The 17,489-nt window shown below is 38.6% G+C and overlaps 1 protein-coding gene and 1 long non-coding RNA gene across 4 annotated transcripts in view; one reads left to right on the top strand and one right to left on the bottom strand.

The window, feature by feature from the left end:
- tcf12 (transcription factor 12) overlaps window positions 1-7,163 on the bottom strand; it is an 87,087-nt gene extending 79,924 nt beyond the window's left edge. The window contains exons 1-3 of one of the 3 annotated variants that reach the window (XM_034680737.1): window positions 6,983-7,163; window positions 6,072-6,160; window positions 5,453-5,525 (exon numbers count right to left, since the gene is read on the bottom strand). In XM_034680737.1, the coding sequence (XP_034536628.1) occupies window positions 5,453-5,525; window positions 6,072-6,143 (145 nt within the window). In that variant the 5' untranslated portion in view covers window positions 6,144-6,160; window positions 6,983-7,163. Of the gene's footprint in view, window positions 1-5,452; window positions 5,526-6,071; window positions 6,161-6,602; window positions 6,648-6,982 lie in introns of those variants that run through there. The other 2 variants (XM_034680735.1, XM_034680736.1) reach the window with 2 other exon arrangements.
- A 2,313-nt stretch (window positions 7,164-9,476) lies between these two features.
- On the top strand, window positions 9,477-13,725 carry LOC117810616. The gene is made up of 3 exons (XR_004630812.1): window positions 9,477-9,752; window positions 9,951-10,048; window positions 10,117-13,725. It is a non-coding gene; the product is annotated as an uncharacterized LOC117810616 (long non-coding RNA).
- Window positions 13,726-17,489: the final 3,764 nt, after the last annotated feature.

Raw genomic sequence — 17,489 nt, forward strand, 5'->3', positions numbered from 1 at the left:
CTCATAAAGTGATCTGCAGTGGTGCAGAGTGAAAAAACTTCAGTAAACAAAGGGTTCATTTTTACCACATCTGTCAACATCTACAGTGAACTGTGATAAATGTTGATCTAGTTAAGGCTAGGTGATAATTACCATGATATATTTTTTCTCAATATAAATATGACAAATGTTCAATAAAAATGTGATATATTTAAACCTGTAATTGCACCCCCCAACGGCTGGAAAGGGAGGGGTGCTAATGAGCCTTAAACGCTACTTTCCACCTAACATAAGACAGGAGAAGAAGATGGCATTGAACAGCAAATCATGTTGTAGGGTGAGACGTAGGCAGGGCTTAAAGACGTTTGGAGCGGAATGTAAACAGAGCTGAAACAAGCAACAGCGACATGGAAGAAAACTTACATATCTTACTTAGCACCGTCAGAAATTATGGATTCAAGAAGTTTATCAGAAAACTAAATACAGATACAAGCTAACTGTGTGGTTTGTTCAACTTTCACTCAGAACCAAAAATCTGCCTTTGAATTTAAATGAAATACTGATTTGGTATTTATTGTGATAATTATTGATATCAACTGATATGAAATATTTCATTGTAATAACATCATTTCCAATATCGCCTAACTCTAAATCTAGTGTTGAAGAAGTCACATGACCGCTCATGGTGAGGTCACACTACAAAAATGTTGAACTGATAGAGTCTGAATCATAGACTGTATAAATATGGACGTAGTATCCGTGAGGTCACCCATCTGTTTCTGAAGCGCTGTCTTGAGGCCAATCGTCGTCAGCAGCCATATTGCTGCTGTCGAGCGATTGTGACGTAAAGAGGCAGGTTTTAAGCCTCCTAGCCAACAGCTACAGTTTTTCCTGCCTGTCAATCAAGTCAGCTGTGCCTCTCATTGGAAGACGCGTAATCTCAATATCTTCGAAATTGCTGCGTTAGAAAAAAATTAACCCCCCGTACAGTGTGTGCCGATCGAGAAATTAGCTATCCAGACTACACTCGTCTTTTGTACCAGATTGTAAACATGTTTACTTCTGCTGTAAAGATCGCCTTTTTTGAATTGGTGTGTATCTGGAGCCAGCCTCGTGTGGATCGTCGATGAGCTGCAGTTTTTAGCACTTCCACATTGGACTCATATTTTTAGACCGGAGGTTGCCACTTGGTCTGAATACAGAGATCAGATTCTGATCTGTGCTGAATGCTAAACTATTTGATGTTAAAAAAAAGATCTGAGTCACATTTTAGGAGAAAAAAATTACTTATCTTAAGGCCCCTTTTGTATGAAGAAGATTTACAATGTACTTTCTGATGGATTCAGAATCCACAATTGCTTATTTTGTCAATTAAAATCATTGTAATGATGTTTGTTCATATATTTATTTTATTTGAAAATTGACTCAACTCATTCAGGACTGGAGTCTGACCCTCTACTGTGACCCAGCTGAGGCCCAGCATTTGAGCATGCATCCACTGCCTGACCAACCTAAAGAAGCTCCTGGTCACAGCTAACAAATAAACCATTACATACCACTAAATGAAAATTACCCTTTCAACAGCAGCCATCCACTGCCCTGCTACACTAAAGAGTCAATATCCTCATCACATTTGCATCATCAACACAGCTGGATGGAGGAACGATGAATCCCGGCTGGAGCCACTTTGGCTATTTTTTCCGATCCATCTCTTTCTGGCACACTTTTGAAGGGTCTCGCCAGTCCCACTCTGCCTCAATTATCTGTCTATGCCCAGCTGAGATGCAATAATCCAAACTCTCATTCCCTGCAATTTCCACACTTCTGTCTGCACACTCACTTGCCTTATGTTCTCAATCACTTATGGGGCTGCTTCCCCTACCTTGAGGATCAGAGACACAGGAGCACAGACTGTGGGCAGGAGGAAGGAGGGATTTACCCTCTATAGGCCTTATACACTCTGAGGTGCTGCAGTTCATTTTCAAATCATCATTTCTTATATGATGGAGGTTACGTTTTGCATGATTGAGTTTGGTCACATTTACATTTACGCCTACAGAAGCAGACTTATATAAACCAGTGAGCGGGAGATAGACCATTACATCAGTTCGGTTGATGTATCAGCTGATATTAGTTTCCTGCAGGTGAGACTCATAACCTGGAGATGTTGTCTTAACAGCTGGTATTACAGATATAACAGCATTGGTGTTAGTCAATGAGGGAGAAGGTGCAGTAAATATAGTACATCATATGATGTCGATACTTGTTTAGATACCACAGCAAAGCAAAAAAAGATTTGATTTCTAACCAACACAGTACTGCTACAGAAAAAGTAATTAAACAAAGTTTAACATTTAACTTAAGTTCCTTTAATGATCTGCAACTTTTCTTTAAAGTTGGGGTTGGTAGTCAGATTTAGATACACTTTTTGTTATACCGGTAAAAAATTATCTTTATGTCCCGATGTCAATCAATACATAATGTGTTCTTTAAAAAAATGTGAAAAAAAGCTGCTATCTACAGCCGGAGTAAACCCAGGAAAACACCAACCAATCCCTGCCATCAGGATCCAATTTATGAAACCAATGAAGCCAATCAAATCCTGTCCTGCCGTTCTGCCCACCTTCTGCGTGCACATTTCATGTTTGTTTGTGTTTTTAACTTTCACTATGATAATGTTTTGGTGTTTTCTTACCGCTGAGTGAGACATGAGTTGATCTAGTGCAAAACACAAATGATGTGCTGAGGACCGGTTTTGAATCAGTCACGATCATATGGTAGCAAATCAGCGGTGCTTGTGCATGTGCAGGGGCGTCATTTTGGAGGAGCTCTGAGGAAATGCTACATTCAAATTCATGCTAGTTTTCTGTGACTACCAACCCTAGCTTTAAAGTAATGTATCCCAAAAAAGTATCCTCTGAATAAACATTAATGATCCAGAGGACAGTTGTGAAGGTGTGTGAATCTACTTGGAGTATGACGTCTTCCTGCATTTTCAAAGTTTTGTATTTTGGACACATTTTGCAGTGCAGGTTGGGACAACGTATAGAGAACAGGTGTTATTTATCAATGTCTCTCTGCTTGGCTCTCAGTCTATCTGTAACGGACATAAACGTAGTGTGTGCATCTTAATGAGACGCCAAATGGACTAAAAAACCATCTGTATTTGCAAATTGAGAAGAGTTTGCAGTGTAGTGGCTGTGATGGAGGGCGGAGCAGAGAGACACGCAGCAAACAGGACAAAAAGCATTGTCAGCAAACAAACAGAATCAGAAACGTTTCTGCACATTTGTTTGGCGAAGTGGACATGTTTGTAGTTCTTTAGGGTGTAACTGCTGTAAAACATCAGAAATAACCTATTTTTTTCTCTTTGTTTTACTGCTTTGTTTGTTTCTCTTACCAACACTCTGTCTTCACTTTATCTCTATGTCAATCGACTCTGTCTCTCCCTCCCTCTCTCCCTCCCTCTCTGTATTTCTCTACCAACAGAAGATGAGAAAGCTTCAAGCAGCCCAATGAAACAGAGTCCAAATACCTGATTTAACATATCCAAGAACAAACAGCCAATCCAATCGTAGTTCAGGATTTGGAGTGGCAAATCAAATTTCAAGAAAGGCGGGGGGGTCTTATGCCCATCAGTCACTGAAATTTTAACCAGCAGAGCCATTACAGAGACATGATATCTGTGCAATGAAACTTCAATTGTTTTACTGTAGCAACAATCACTCTTGTTTTTGTTGTACTAACATCCTGTTGCTGCAGTGAAGATACATGCCAAAATATTTCACAGTTATTCTTAAAGCCACTGAATGGGAAAACATGAAGACAAAATTTACTTTCTAGCTGAAATTGTTTAAATCAAAGTATCAATCATTCAGTAAAAAACTTCAAATATTTACCTAGTTAACTGCAGATCTTTTTTCAAGATATAAAAACCGTCAACACTGATACAAGTCTACAGCTCAAAGCTGAACACCAGACAACACATGACATCGAGCTTTAGCTGTAACTCAACACGCTCTGTTCCTTTCTGTTTCAAACAAAAAGCATCGTGCTGATGTTGGTCCATTTTACAAGTCACAGAGTGCAGGGCCCAGCCCAGAGAAGGTGACTGCCTGCATAATGACCACACATAATAATCTGCAAAGCAAATACTACTATCTTGTCAGTATAGTAGAGAGAGATGTTAGAGACAGATTCTGGTGTGGTCATTTGAGGATTTAGTCAAAACAGTCATTAGGAATTAGTACATTTGGTATCATCTATGTGATTTTGAAAGGAAACATCAGCTTAGCTTATATTAGTCATCCACAATTAGAAACAGTTTACAATTAATGAACAGTTTATAAGGCTCACCTGTAAACTCTGGTGCAATAAATCCCATCTTTGACACAGCTTCAAGGAGGAGTAAATTCAGTATACAAGGAAAGCTGGAGTTAACCTGAACCCCAAAATCAGTTTGACTTGATGTCATTTGATTTACATAAGAAAGCACACACAGACACACACACTCAGGCACACAGACAACATCCTGTTCACTTGAATGATTGGGTATTGTAAAAGTCACAGTTCATGAGTGACAGCTCTGTTTGTCTTTCTTTGTCTTTTCGTTCAGTTTCCACTAAGTGTGTGTCTTTCGTCTCACAGATAACTGACGACAAGAAGGCTTTGTGGACACACACAAACCATGCTTTCAGAAAACAGAATGCCCGATTGTTGACTCGCACATCAGACAATAGATGGGCTTCAGATTAATGTCCTGTGGCATTTATAACTAGGAAGCAATCCAGGAGCAGGGAATCTGAACTCTTGGTAATACAACCAAACCTGTTCGGCAACACAGGTGCTCGTAGATAAACCAATAATAAAGTGATATGTTGAAAGGACAATAACATGTATGTGTATGAGGGCTATCAGAGGCAATGTAGGGCTGCAACTCGCTATAATGCAAATACAAAGTTGCATTTATTAATAAAGTTGATTACCTGTATTTTTTTTATTAATGTAATAGGTTGTAATTTCATAAAATGTAGATTTAAATATTTTTCTTTTAAGGGAATTTTGATTTTTTTTTTAATTATAATAATTAAAATATAGATTTTTTAAATAATAATAAAAAAATACTATTGGAAAGTAAAATGTGTTGAGGTTTAATTAAATAAATAGCTACCCCAATTTGCCCATTGATCTGCCAAAAGGAACCCTGACAAAGACACAAATTCTTGTTTCTGCATGTGACAGTCAAAAACAAACCAGAACAAATTCAACTAACACACTCCTCCATCACTGGATCAATAAGACACTTACACATGTCAAATGCCTAGACTGCACTTTGTTCTACGTGTTTACAGTCGTGCTCTTCTACTATAATCCCAGGTGGAGAGTTTATGTCCCAAGCACCAGATGTGAACACCACAGACAAGGAGTGAGAGCCACATGCAAGACCACAGACTGAGAACAAACCAGGTCCTACCTGAAGTACTAAACTGACTGCTTCCAAGTGTAGTGGGCCTGTTCTTCCCTCCACCGACAGGCGGAGAAAACATCTGAAGGGAAGAACATGGATAATTATTAAAGAGATGCAAACAGAGTAAAGGAAACCATTCAGATGATCCAGGATGACTCTCAAAATCAAGGGTAGTTTTTGAAATCAGATGGGGCAACAGGAGGCTCAGCTTTTTCCTCACATGTCACTGAGTTTTTCTGCTAATCATGTAACTTTCTTTTCTGCATCTTCTAAAATCTATGAAGAAGAATTTAGAGTTGGAACCACTGATTCAGTTGAATTGGAAAGGTTATAATTCTACAATTTCAATCCCTGTCCATTCATAATCTAGAATCTTAATCATAGACATATCATTTTTCATTATAAGGAAGCCATATCTACAATGGAGGCAGGTGACCTGATTTTTTTTTTACTTTCCACTGCTAACATTTCAAAAGCATTTGGCAGGTGGTGCTGCTAATGAAACCCCCTGATCAACACTTATATGAACTTAACAATTAGAAGAGCCTTCTTGAATTAATTCCAGACAACTATAAACCCCGCAGAGCTGCTTTGTAAGAATGAAGAGACAAATACAAATCCATACCGCACTAAAATCCAGCAGGTCACTTAATTCCTTGTCTGTTCCAAGCGCGGCAATCCGCTGCTGAGGGTTCATCCTGGCGATCTAGAAACCTGCAGAAACACACACAGCTCTTCAAGTCAACATTTCAGTCTGATTTATTCGAAACCTGCAGAAACACACACACACAGCCCAATCCTCAGATCAACATCTCTGTGCTTTATTCAGACAGCGGGGACGAGAGTGGCACAGGAAATGACTTGTCAGACACGAGAGCTATTTGTTATTATGCATGCAGAAATAAAAGACTTTGAAGTAAAGTAAGCTGTGGCATTGAATCACATAGGGACGCTGACAGTTTGGTCACACTAGTGATTTGTAAACATGCAAAAACATTTAGTTAACACCTTCAGTTTAGTGCAACACTGCGATGCTGAAAAGGAGGTTTAAGGCAGCGCTGTGCATGGATGGCAGGACCTGCAGCATCGCTTTGTCGCACACAGTTCCAATGTATCTCTGTAATAACACGCACTATTACTACTTCATGTTACTCACTTATTAAGTCTTGCTCTAGATAAGTTAATGTCAGTGATTCCTGCAGCAGTCATGGTTAGCAGAGGCACCTCACGTCGCTTAGCTCGTGGCTACAGCTAGCCGCAGTTTCTGGTTGACATGGATTGAAAACGAGCTGCAACCAGCTGCAGAGGTTTCAGTCAATGTGCAGACATTAGTATAAAGAAGGAGGCAGTGTCTTCCAAAAAAGTGAGACACATGTTACACACTTCATTAAGGTAAGGGACACTGACAAACAATTATTGCACATGAAAATCTCATTTCCCAGCTCCAAAATACAAAAACGCAATGATGGTCTTTCTCAACTCCCAACTTCTTTCACAGGACCGAAAGCTTCTGACAAACTCACTAAATATTTTTACCTTTTTCCGATTCAAATCCCGACTAGGGTGATCTGGTGGAAGCTCACTTTCTTGCGGTACGCCTCGAAATAGGAAAACGTGGGCTTGAGCAGCAATACCTGTGAAAATATCCTCTATATATATCAGTTACGAGTTTCCCTTAGGCAGACATTTTTGGTTTGCAAAAGCCTCAGCACCACGATGACACTGGTTATTGTATCCCTCCGCCGTGCACAGTGACATGATGGTCCCACACAGCGGGAGATGCTGCAGGAGTCAGCACACACTGTGCTGATGTAAAATATGTTTGTCTCTGCTTTATCTCCTCGAAAGGTGTGGTTTCTTATGAATGAATCTCCAAAAGACATACTAATCACTGCAGAAATGTAAAGACTGATGAACAGTTTCTACCCCACAGCCATCACTGCACTGAACGCTGCTAAAACATAAATTCAGTACTGTTATATCTTGCCTAAGGGAATTGTGCAATGAATGTCCAATGTAGATGTATGTGTGGGTTTGTCTGTCTTGTGGGTTTCTGTGTTTTCTTTGCACTTATTTTTGTTTTATATTATCTATTGCACTGAAATAAGATTGCACTTAATTTCGTTATACTTGTGAAAATGACAATAAAGATATTCTATTTTATTCTAATACAACGTAGTGAGTGTTAAAGAGTTATATATTAGACTTACCTGATCTGTGTTCTATTTTATGAAACATTGTTTAGCTTTTCTCACACAGTCGTTATTCCTCTTATTGTCAAAAATAATGTCAATACACCTGATGTAGAATTGGAATGTAAGCATGGCTGTATCACAAACTGCACAAATCATCTGCAATAGTTACAGTGTGGCTGGCTGCATGTGCAGTAACACTTGCTTTTTGTTTGATTGCTGTTGCTGTTGCTGTGTCTGATGTATATTGGGTGTATCCATTGTTTTTCCATATTTTTATCCTCAATGTAAAGCACATTAAGCTCACCTGTAATGAAATGTGCTTTATAAATAAAATTGTTATTGCTATTGCCAGTGCAAGGCTGCAGATCTGAAAGGCTCCAGGTTCACTACACGTTGAATTTGGTGCTTTGGTCAATTAAATATTTGCAGAGGAATATACAGACTTACCAATAGTACAGTTAATTTCAACCCAGCGTTGCAGTATAAGGTCATTTTGCAGTGTCCTGTTTGTCTAATTATCATCTCAAACTAAAATTGGTCATCTTGTTGAAGGAGGTCTGATTGCACTGTTACTTCAATGTTTGTATGCAACAGAGTTAATGATGTATGCTGCATGGCAAGGGAGGCAGTTGGGAGTTAATCTTAACCCATCAGGAAAGCTACTTCTTCAAGATATCCTAAAAGGTTTTCTTAGCCATGATAACATGCATGTCAGAGAGACTTTGAATGATTCCAAAGATCAACCTCTTACATTTTTCTGATTTTGCTCTAGATGTGGTGAGAAGAACAGATGTTTTATGTGTCAAGGGATGTATTACATCTCATATTAACCCCTGTAACTGTATTTGTGACATTAGTGGATTATTGTCTTTCTTTCTCACTAGTCCATCAGCTATATTAAGTGTTTTAAATGCAAGTACATGCTTTTATGCTAGTTATGTATTTGCACAATGATTGTTGGCGGCTTCAAGATTGACTTTGGCTTATCCCATTAATGCCCAAAAAAGTTGTTTTTTTTCTCCAGTTTTAGGGTTTTACCCTGCCAAATCTATCATAGTGAAATATGTTGACACCACTTTTAGGAAACAACTGACTTTGTAAACTTAAGACTTACCTTTTAATCTGGCTTTTGATTTGGAGTAATTTTTTTTAACCCTGGACTGCGTTATTATAATCTTTGTTTTAACAGCATGTATTTATTTATTATTATTTTTATTTATTGATCTATGTATTTCTTGTATTTATCTGATCTTTTTAACTTTAACAGAAGTTTGAATTTTGGTTTTTACTCCTAATTATTTTATTAGTTTTACTTTATGATTTTTTTCTTCATGGTTGTTTATATTTTTCCCTTTTCTGTTGTTTTCTCTCTCTGTCTTTTTTGTGAAGCGCTTTGGGCTGCATGTATGAAAGGTTCTATACAAATAAAGTTGAGTTGAGTTGAGAGTATCACATGATTTGTGTACATTGCGCATAATTATGCTGTGGTAAAGACAAGCACAGATTCTCCATTTAAAAAAAGCAGTTTTCCTTGATTTTTAGGTTTTTGTGAATATTAAGAAAAGCTTCGTTTTTCAATGTACTTTTTCCTCGAAATCATCAAATTGTATTTACACTCATTTGTATTTATTTCTTTCTTAAATATTTGAATCTAATTTTTTATTGTTTTTTATTGACATTTCGTAAGGAGATACGTTTTTGTAGTTAAAAAAAAATAACTTTGTAAAATAAATATGTACACTTGTGCTGTATTTTTTTAGATACGGCTTTTATTCTGAAGGGTTCTCCCCGGAAGTGCAGGTGCTGTTGGCGGAAATAAGGCGGGTATTTGAAAACTAGTCAGCTGTCAGTCCCTGTCAGGGGGCTGTGTTTACCTCTAACGAAATTAAAAAAGTTAGGCTCTATCGCCTGTCGTCTCTGTCGGACACAAACTTGTGAAACTAATTTATCGGAGCTTAAATGACGAAAATTCAAGACCAATCCTTCGAGCTGGAGAAAATCAGAGCAAGAAAGGAAAGTGACCGTCTGTGAGTCAAAACAGTATAAATCTGTCCGATCGTTTCACCAGACTGAGGCAGGTATATGAAGAAAGACAGCACAGTATACATCAGGTAGAAAAAGTATTTATTAAAAGCTACATGTTTCTGCTCATATCAGCACTATGCGACCTACTCTTAGACAAAATGCCGCTGTCATCTCATCTTTTTGGGAGTACTAGGCAAAATGAAAATGGTTAATTTATATACAGGACATAGATATATCACATCCACATAAGGCATTATTCACATGAAAGCTCATTTTCGCCACAGGTGTGTTCAGAGCCACTCAGGAGGTTATCGCGCTGCATTTTGACAGCTCGGCGCAGCGATACTGAAAATTGAAGTGCAATTGCAAGACTGATCAGAAGGTATTTATGTTCAATGAATGAAGTGACACCTTCATTTTACATTTTGACGCTTACATTTCTTCGATCAGTGAGTTCTGTGTGAGGCAAAGCAGAGCGCGGTCCTTCTACTGTAAGGGGACTACTTTTCCTTCCGCGCAAACGAGAAACCAGACAAGAGGACTGCAGTGAAGAGAAGATCACGCTGGCTGTGGCTCGGGTACGCTCTCCCCCCCTGTGTTATTCGGGAATCGTAGTTTATGGAGATACTTCACCCTTTTCTTTACCTCTGAGATGATTTGTGTGTTTGTTTTTCTCTTTTAACTTACACTTCAGGAGTATAACGTTACATGTATGATGGCGCAGAGGAATAAGCACTCACCCAGGGTGAACGTCAATATTTACTTTCAGTATAGATCCATTATAATACACCCGACAGAGCTGACTTTTGTCATTAATAGCACAGAGCTTTGCATTAATAGCACAGTTTTTTTAAGATGTAACTGCATATATCCTGAGGTAAATTGTTGTGCAGCCGTTTTGGGAAAAAGTATGATGAGTGCAAAAAAAAAAAAAAGTCATCATATTGATAATTTAACCATGTATCTTGTAAATTTGGCTTTTTGCAAATCATTTCTGCTCGAGTATTTTTTAGGTTTGTGACTCATTCTGACCAAAACAGGGATCAGTTTGAGTCATTGTATTTCTTGGCTTAATGAGAAAGGAAAGTTCTCATGGGTGTTCAAGAGGGGGCTACAGGCCTGAACTGAAACTATACTGTGACAGAAAAAGGAACAAGCTTGAAACTGAAATTGTGAAGAGCATAAGGTGTGGAGCATACATAGGTGGGGAGGGAGGTCACAAGTGACCACAATGGGTTTAACTTGTACGAACAGGATTTCAAGTTGCCTAAACATCACACAAAGGTCTTTTTTATTCCACAATAACTATTAAGCTTAAAGCTACTGTGAAGATTTTTTTTGTCCAGTAACAAAACAGACTGACATTGCTATTGATGTGTCAGTATGGCCTACCAAAGCAATCCAGCCCATCAGTGATGAGACTGATTACTTCTGTTTAGTTATTTTGGGTACCTAAAACTTCTGGCGAGGGGTAGGTGTCCGATAAATTAACTTACTGTAAAATACTGAAACAGCCTTTTAAAAAAAACAACCTAAGAGTGATAAAGGCAAATGTGAGATTCTTTGTTGGAAAACACTACATACACATCCACAGGAAAAAATCAGCAAAGAGAGGAGGTACCACATTGTCCACAGGGGGCGCCAAAATCCACCCAAACCAAATGTTCTTCACGGGAGCTTTAGAAAGTAGTTGGCCTCATTTCACAAATCAAGAATAATCCACACAAAGCAAGGGGGGGGGGGTCAGCAGTTTGAGAAACAGGTGGCCTGTTGGTGAATCACAAAGGGTTGCAGTTCCCATGTAGTCCAGATGTTTTTTTGAATGAGGCGTGTTACACCTACAGGAGCTTCAGGAGTCTCATTCCATGGAGAACCAAAACTTAGTTCACTTCAGATGTCTTCTTGTCCACGCATAAAGCACAGCACACAAACTTAGACAGAGACCCACTGCCAAAATGTTTTAATGCATATCTTCAAAACTTGGAGAGTGTCAAACTTTCTCTCAGATTTGACTAATTTGTTCATATATCAGAGGACACTGAAACAACAGAGTGATAAAAGGCTAACTGTTTTCCTTCATCTGTCAACTTACTTGAAACACCAAACTGCGTCTTGTCCAGAAAAAATGGTTAAAATGTATAAATGGGGTGTGAGATATGTAGTAAACATTTAAGAATCCCCATTGTTCACCCCTGTCTCATAAATGTATTCAGTTTTCGTATGAATTTTTTTATAGATGGACTATGGAACCCCAATGTTACATTCCTCAGGGGGTATTTTAGCACTGGCTTGTCTGATCTCCCGGAATGAGGTGAAAGTAATTCTGAATGTACTTTAGAAGACACTGTTCCAAAAAACAACAACCCTGCAGTTAAATTTTCTGTGCACTTACTAAACTCTATAGTGCTTTAGTTATTAAGAAATAATTATCCCTTAAAAAATTCCAGTTTACAGAAAGTTAAACATTTGAAGGCTGGAGGACTGTTGGGATTACTTTGTCCTTTAGCTGATTGCTATATTGTCACTTTATATTGTGGCACTGGATGCTGGCCCTCTTTGAGGTCAATACCTAAGAATCATGCTAAATGAAATGATCCGTCATGTAAAGTGGGTTTTGTTTTATTGAAAAACGGATGAGAAGGAGACACCACTCCCCTGTATTAGTAATTCCAGACTGCCACCTGTTGGACAAACTCATATCACACAGACTTCACCACATGTCTCTCATCACTGAAAAGAAACCAGATGGACGTTTTGTTTGACCACAACTGATCTGTTCATTTACAGTATCTCATAGGTCTTTCAAACTTTTAACTAAGTCCTATAAATAAGAGAGAGTCAAAATACAAAGTGAGAATTTACAATGAATGGATGTTTCAATGCTATGTCTCCCTTTTAGAAATACCTGAAATTCACATAAAAACATGTAAGGAAGCATTCTCATTAAGCATTTTAGGTCCTTTTAAAACATGCCTGTCCTTAATTTAACAAAATAATACATTATTCAAACTGGAAGGAAATAGGTACAAGAGCATAGGAGGGAGTAACAGGCAGTCTTAGGGACTATATTTTTTCCCCTTTTTTGTCTTTAGTTGATACATTTTTTCTTTCTAAAGGTGGGCATCATCTTTTGGCCTGACAAATGTATAGTTCCTGTGTGGTTGGGTATGACAGAGGTGAAAAACAACACTTATCATAGAAGGTATAGACCTCTCCAAACATAACTCATAGGCCTCAGCATGACAAAATGTAACCATCATAATAACCACAAATGATATCCCTTCTACCTCTTAGGACTCCATGTCCTTTGTTTTAATCAAAGGCTTTCTAGAACAGAAAAAATGTAGTTTTGAAGCCCAACATGAGATAACCTTAATGACATCCCTTTGACTTCATCAAGGTTACTTAAGGATGAAGCCCTACAAAGCAAGAGAAAGACATTAAACAGACTGTTTACTTCAGCTAGGAAGCACCTCCCCCTTTAACTGACCTGTTCAGGGTTTCTTAATCTGTTCCAGTGGGGAACACTTTGAACGAACGTCAGGTTGAACGTCCAGGGTAATTGTTCCATCTCTGGGAACATTGTGCTGTCAACATGCTTAAAGGTTCTGTGGGGAGTTTTTAGCTGGTCGTAAAATGGACTGAAATTAATATTGATGCCTCTTTATGAGCTACAGAAGCAACAAGGCCATTAGGATGAAAATCTTATGTCTGCGTAGTTATTTTTAATGCTTAAAGCTCCTGCCATGGGGTAGGTGTCACAAAGTGATCAACAACATGCTGGACAAATGGCGTACTTTTACATTTCTCACATTAAACATTGAGGGTGAGTGATATATTTGACTGTTAAAGGCAAACAGTTTCATAAACAAAAAAGCTATAAATGCTACTTACTTGAGTAGAGAGCAAAATCAGCAAAGAGATAAGAGGCGTCACTTTGTCCACATGGGGGCAACAAAACCAACACCTACTGAATGTTCATTTTAGAAGTTTTTAACTATTTCTCTCAAATAAACAACTTGTATTTCTGAATTCACATTTATTCTTATGAAAAATGTTGCTGACATCAAGATGAATCTTTCATAAAACAATAAAATGTTTCAACATTTAATATGTTGTCTTTGCACTACTTTTTTTTATTATTATTTATAATTTGGGGCTTTTATGCCTTTATTGTGAGAGGATAGGATAGTGGATAGAGTAGGGAACCAGGAGAGAGAGTTGGGAGTGACGTGAGAAAGGGGCTGCAGGTTGGAATCAAACCAGTGCTGCCCGCCTGAGGACTACAGCTTCTGCACATTGGGTGCACGACTTAACCACTTGGCCAAACCATCAGCACCAGCTTTGCACTATTTTCAATTAAATATAGGCTTTAAATGATTTCCAAACCAACAAATTCTGTTTAACAACATTTCACACATGCTCCCAACTCTTGTGGAATTGAGGTTGTAAATAGCCCAGGAAAATGATAACACAGCTGGGGATTTCTATCCCCCCCCCACACACACACACGCACGCACACACACACACACACACACACACACACACACACACACACACACACACACACATTTACGGGACACAATCAGCAAAAAGATAGGAAGTCCTTTGTCCTCAGGGCCACCCAAATCAACACAAAATGACAGTTCCCACACTTAGTTTTTAAACTAATCTCATTGAACAGTTTAAGAGTTGTAAAAGTTAAATCTTTGAAAAGTGCAGAAAGAAACTAATAAACTAAAAAGTCCAGATGGAAAAAAATTAAGAGAATTCCCAAGATTAAAAAGTAAAGTCATCAGTGTTCACACAGGACCTCTTACAGAATTACAACAATTACAATATCAGTAACATTATTATACGTGGGGTCTTAAAGCTAAAGGTTTCAAAGGGGTAGCTTTAAGACCCATAACTGCATAAAGCTGGAACAACAAAATCTCAAGCAATGTGCTGCACATCTGTTTCTGTAACTTTAAAAGGGAATCAAATTATATCATGCAGTCCTGGTGTGTTGTTTTTCAACAGGTCTATGAGGTCTGAATTTTTACTGGACTGTAAAGAAGAGGAGCTCGAGCCATGACAGAAACACTTGTGACTGTTGTTGCTGTTGAAGAGTTTTCAGTGTGTCACACCATATATTTTGAGATTTTGTTAGCAGACAAGTTTTCAATCATATATTCACCTTCTAGCTTTTTTTCACCCTCACTAGTCACTAATATTTCCTGAAAGAAGCTGCAGCTATACGGTTAAACCAAGCTGCAATATCCGGCCGCAAGAATTGAAGTAAAAACTGCAGTACATCAAGTGTCCTCTTGAAGCTGGCTCCGGAAGTACCGGAAACCACATACACACACATTCAAGAAAGCCAATCTTTACAGCAGAAATAAACATGTTTACAGCCTGGTACAAAAACTACGGGGGTTGTCTTTTTCATAACGCGATATTGAGATTACGAGTTATCCATTATAAGTAGCACAGCTGACTTGACTGACAGGCGGAACACTGTAGTAGCTAGCTTGGAGGCTCAAAGCCCGCCTCTTTACCTGACACTAGTTTGACAGCAGTTAGGTTCACTTCAGCATTTCCAATATGGTTCCTGCCACCGACTGGCTTCAAAACAGTGCCTCAGAAACAAATGGGTGATGCTACGGATACTACGTCCATTATTTATACAGTCTATGGGTTAAACCCAGGGACTGTGGTGTAGTTGATTGATCAAATCTGTACCTTCCTCTCTACCTTGCTGTACCAAACTTAACCCTGGGTCAACTGGCTCTTTAATCAACAAAACCATGTATCATTAAGTCCCAGTCAGAGTGTATATTATATAAAACGTCATAAGTTTTCACTGACTTTTGAAGCCAATGGATTTAGAGCTCCCTCTGCTGACCAGCTGCATTATAAGTCATAAACCCTGCCTTCTTAATGTTGACAGAGGGAACAGAGGCTAAACTATAGAACTTAAATAAACATCAAACATACGTATCTGTCTATCTGCTGACAATTCAAGCTTGATAACAGTAAAACAGAGATCTTAGTTGTTTCCCAAGAGGTTATTCCCATCATCTCACAGATAAATTGGGTCCCTGTGTACTGCTGTTCACTACAGCCTCCGTAATCTGGGAGTTATATTCCTATATTCCTAATCTTACCTACAAATCCCCTTACAGTAAGACCCCAGATTATTCAGTCAAACTACTTCACCAGCCAACCCGTTTAAACAGTTCAAACAGTTCAAAAGTTCCATGCACTCATGTAAAAGCCTGTGGTGACAGCGCCTCGCAGGCTGTAGCCCCAAAGTTGTGGAATGATCTGCCCTCATCTTTACCCTCAGCAGAATAAGGTGATGTCTTTGAATAGCTGTTAAAAACACACCTGTTTGGACAGACATTTGGTTAACTGTCTGAACAACTTTAGTCACACTGTTTTATTGATCTCTGCTTCTGGGAATCTGTGTTACTGCTTTCATCTGTGGCTCTAGGGACCTACTTGCCATTGTTTTTTTTAATAAAAAACATCTGTATTTCATGTCTGTGTAAAGCACTTTGTGATGTCTTTGTCTGTGTAAAGTGCTAGGCTATAAATTGTGTGTGTTCATTGGATGCCTCTATAGTCAAGTTTGACAAGATATGGTGAAGTATCTTCTTTGGGCGCCCAATGTGAAAGAAAACCATAGAAGAAAACACAATGTGATACAATGCTCTAAAGGGTCTGTATGGTTCAATATGAATTGGTCCTTGTGGCAGCCTAAAAATCAGCAGAATGAGGAGGTGTATGATGCTCTGGTGAATATGTCTTACCCTCCATTCAGACAGATTCCCATGTGACTGGTCTTAGGTCGGGCCAGAAACATCCCATGTGGAAGGAGTCATTGGAAGATGTAGGGATAAACAACTGGATGATGGTTCACATCACAAACAAACATTGCCTACTATGTTATGTTGTGTCAATATTGAACAAGTGGGAGAAGGATTTTGATAGAAGCAGCTGCAGCATTGTAGGGACCCTACTGATATTCATATTCTGATTCAACTGGAAATGCAGAAAGTGTGTATATTCCCTTTAATCCTTACTGTATCATTATGTAACCTCATATGTATAAACCTCAAAGAAACCACAATTTGGCTCTATACATCAAAAAACAGGCAAAAGATAAATAAAATGAAAAAGAGGAGTATGACTCAACAAATGTACTTTTTCCATGGATACTTTTTGCTGCTCTTGACTGACTCAAGCAGTCTTTTATCCTTTTGCACAGCCAGAGAGAAGTCCTTACATGACAAGTCACAGTTTACAGATACTTGAAGTTCATTTTTGATCAGCTCTGTGCTGCATCTGTTTCTTGAGTCTGACCATTTAATGGCCATCAGAGAGAAAATCCTCTGTGATTGGATGACAGGTGGTGTGATTGGCACATGATCTGCCACTGCTGTTTTATCTGATCTAGGATCTGTAAAGTACGGTGGCCCTGAAGTGCAAATCACAACGGCAAATCAGAAAACACATCGGCAATAACCAAACCGGAAGGAGTAGGTACTCTCATGGGACATGACTCGATTTGCCGTAGTGTTTTCTGATTTGCTGTAGTGTTTTCTGATTTGCTGTAGTGTTTTCTGATTTGCTGTAGGGTTTTCTGATTTGCCGTAGTGTTTTCTGATTTGCTGTAGTGTTTTCTGATTTGCTGTAGTGTTTTCTGATTTGCTGTAGGGTTTTCTGATTTGCTGTAGTGTTTTCTGATTTGTCGTAGTGTTTTCTGATTTGTCGTAGTGTTTTCTGATTTGCCGTAGTGTTTTCTGATTTGTCGTAGTGTTTTCTGATTTGTCGTA

The sequence above is a fragment of the Notolabrus celidotus genome, chromosome 3 (assembly GCF_009762535.1).
Source record: "Notolabrus celidotus isolate fNotCel1 chromosome 3, fNotCel1.pri, whole genome shotgun sequence".
Taxonomy (NCBI): Eukaryota; Metazoa; Chordata; class Actinopteri; order Labriformes; family Labridae; genus Notolabrus; species Notolabrus celidotus.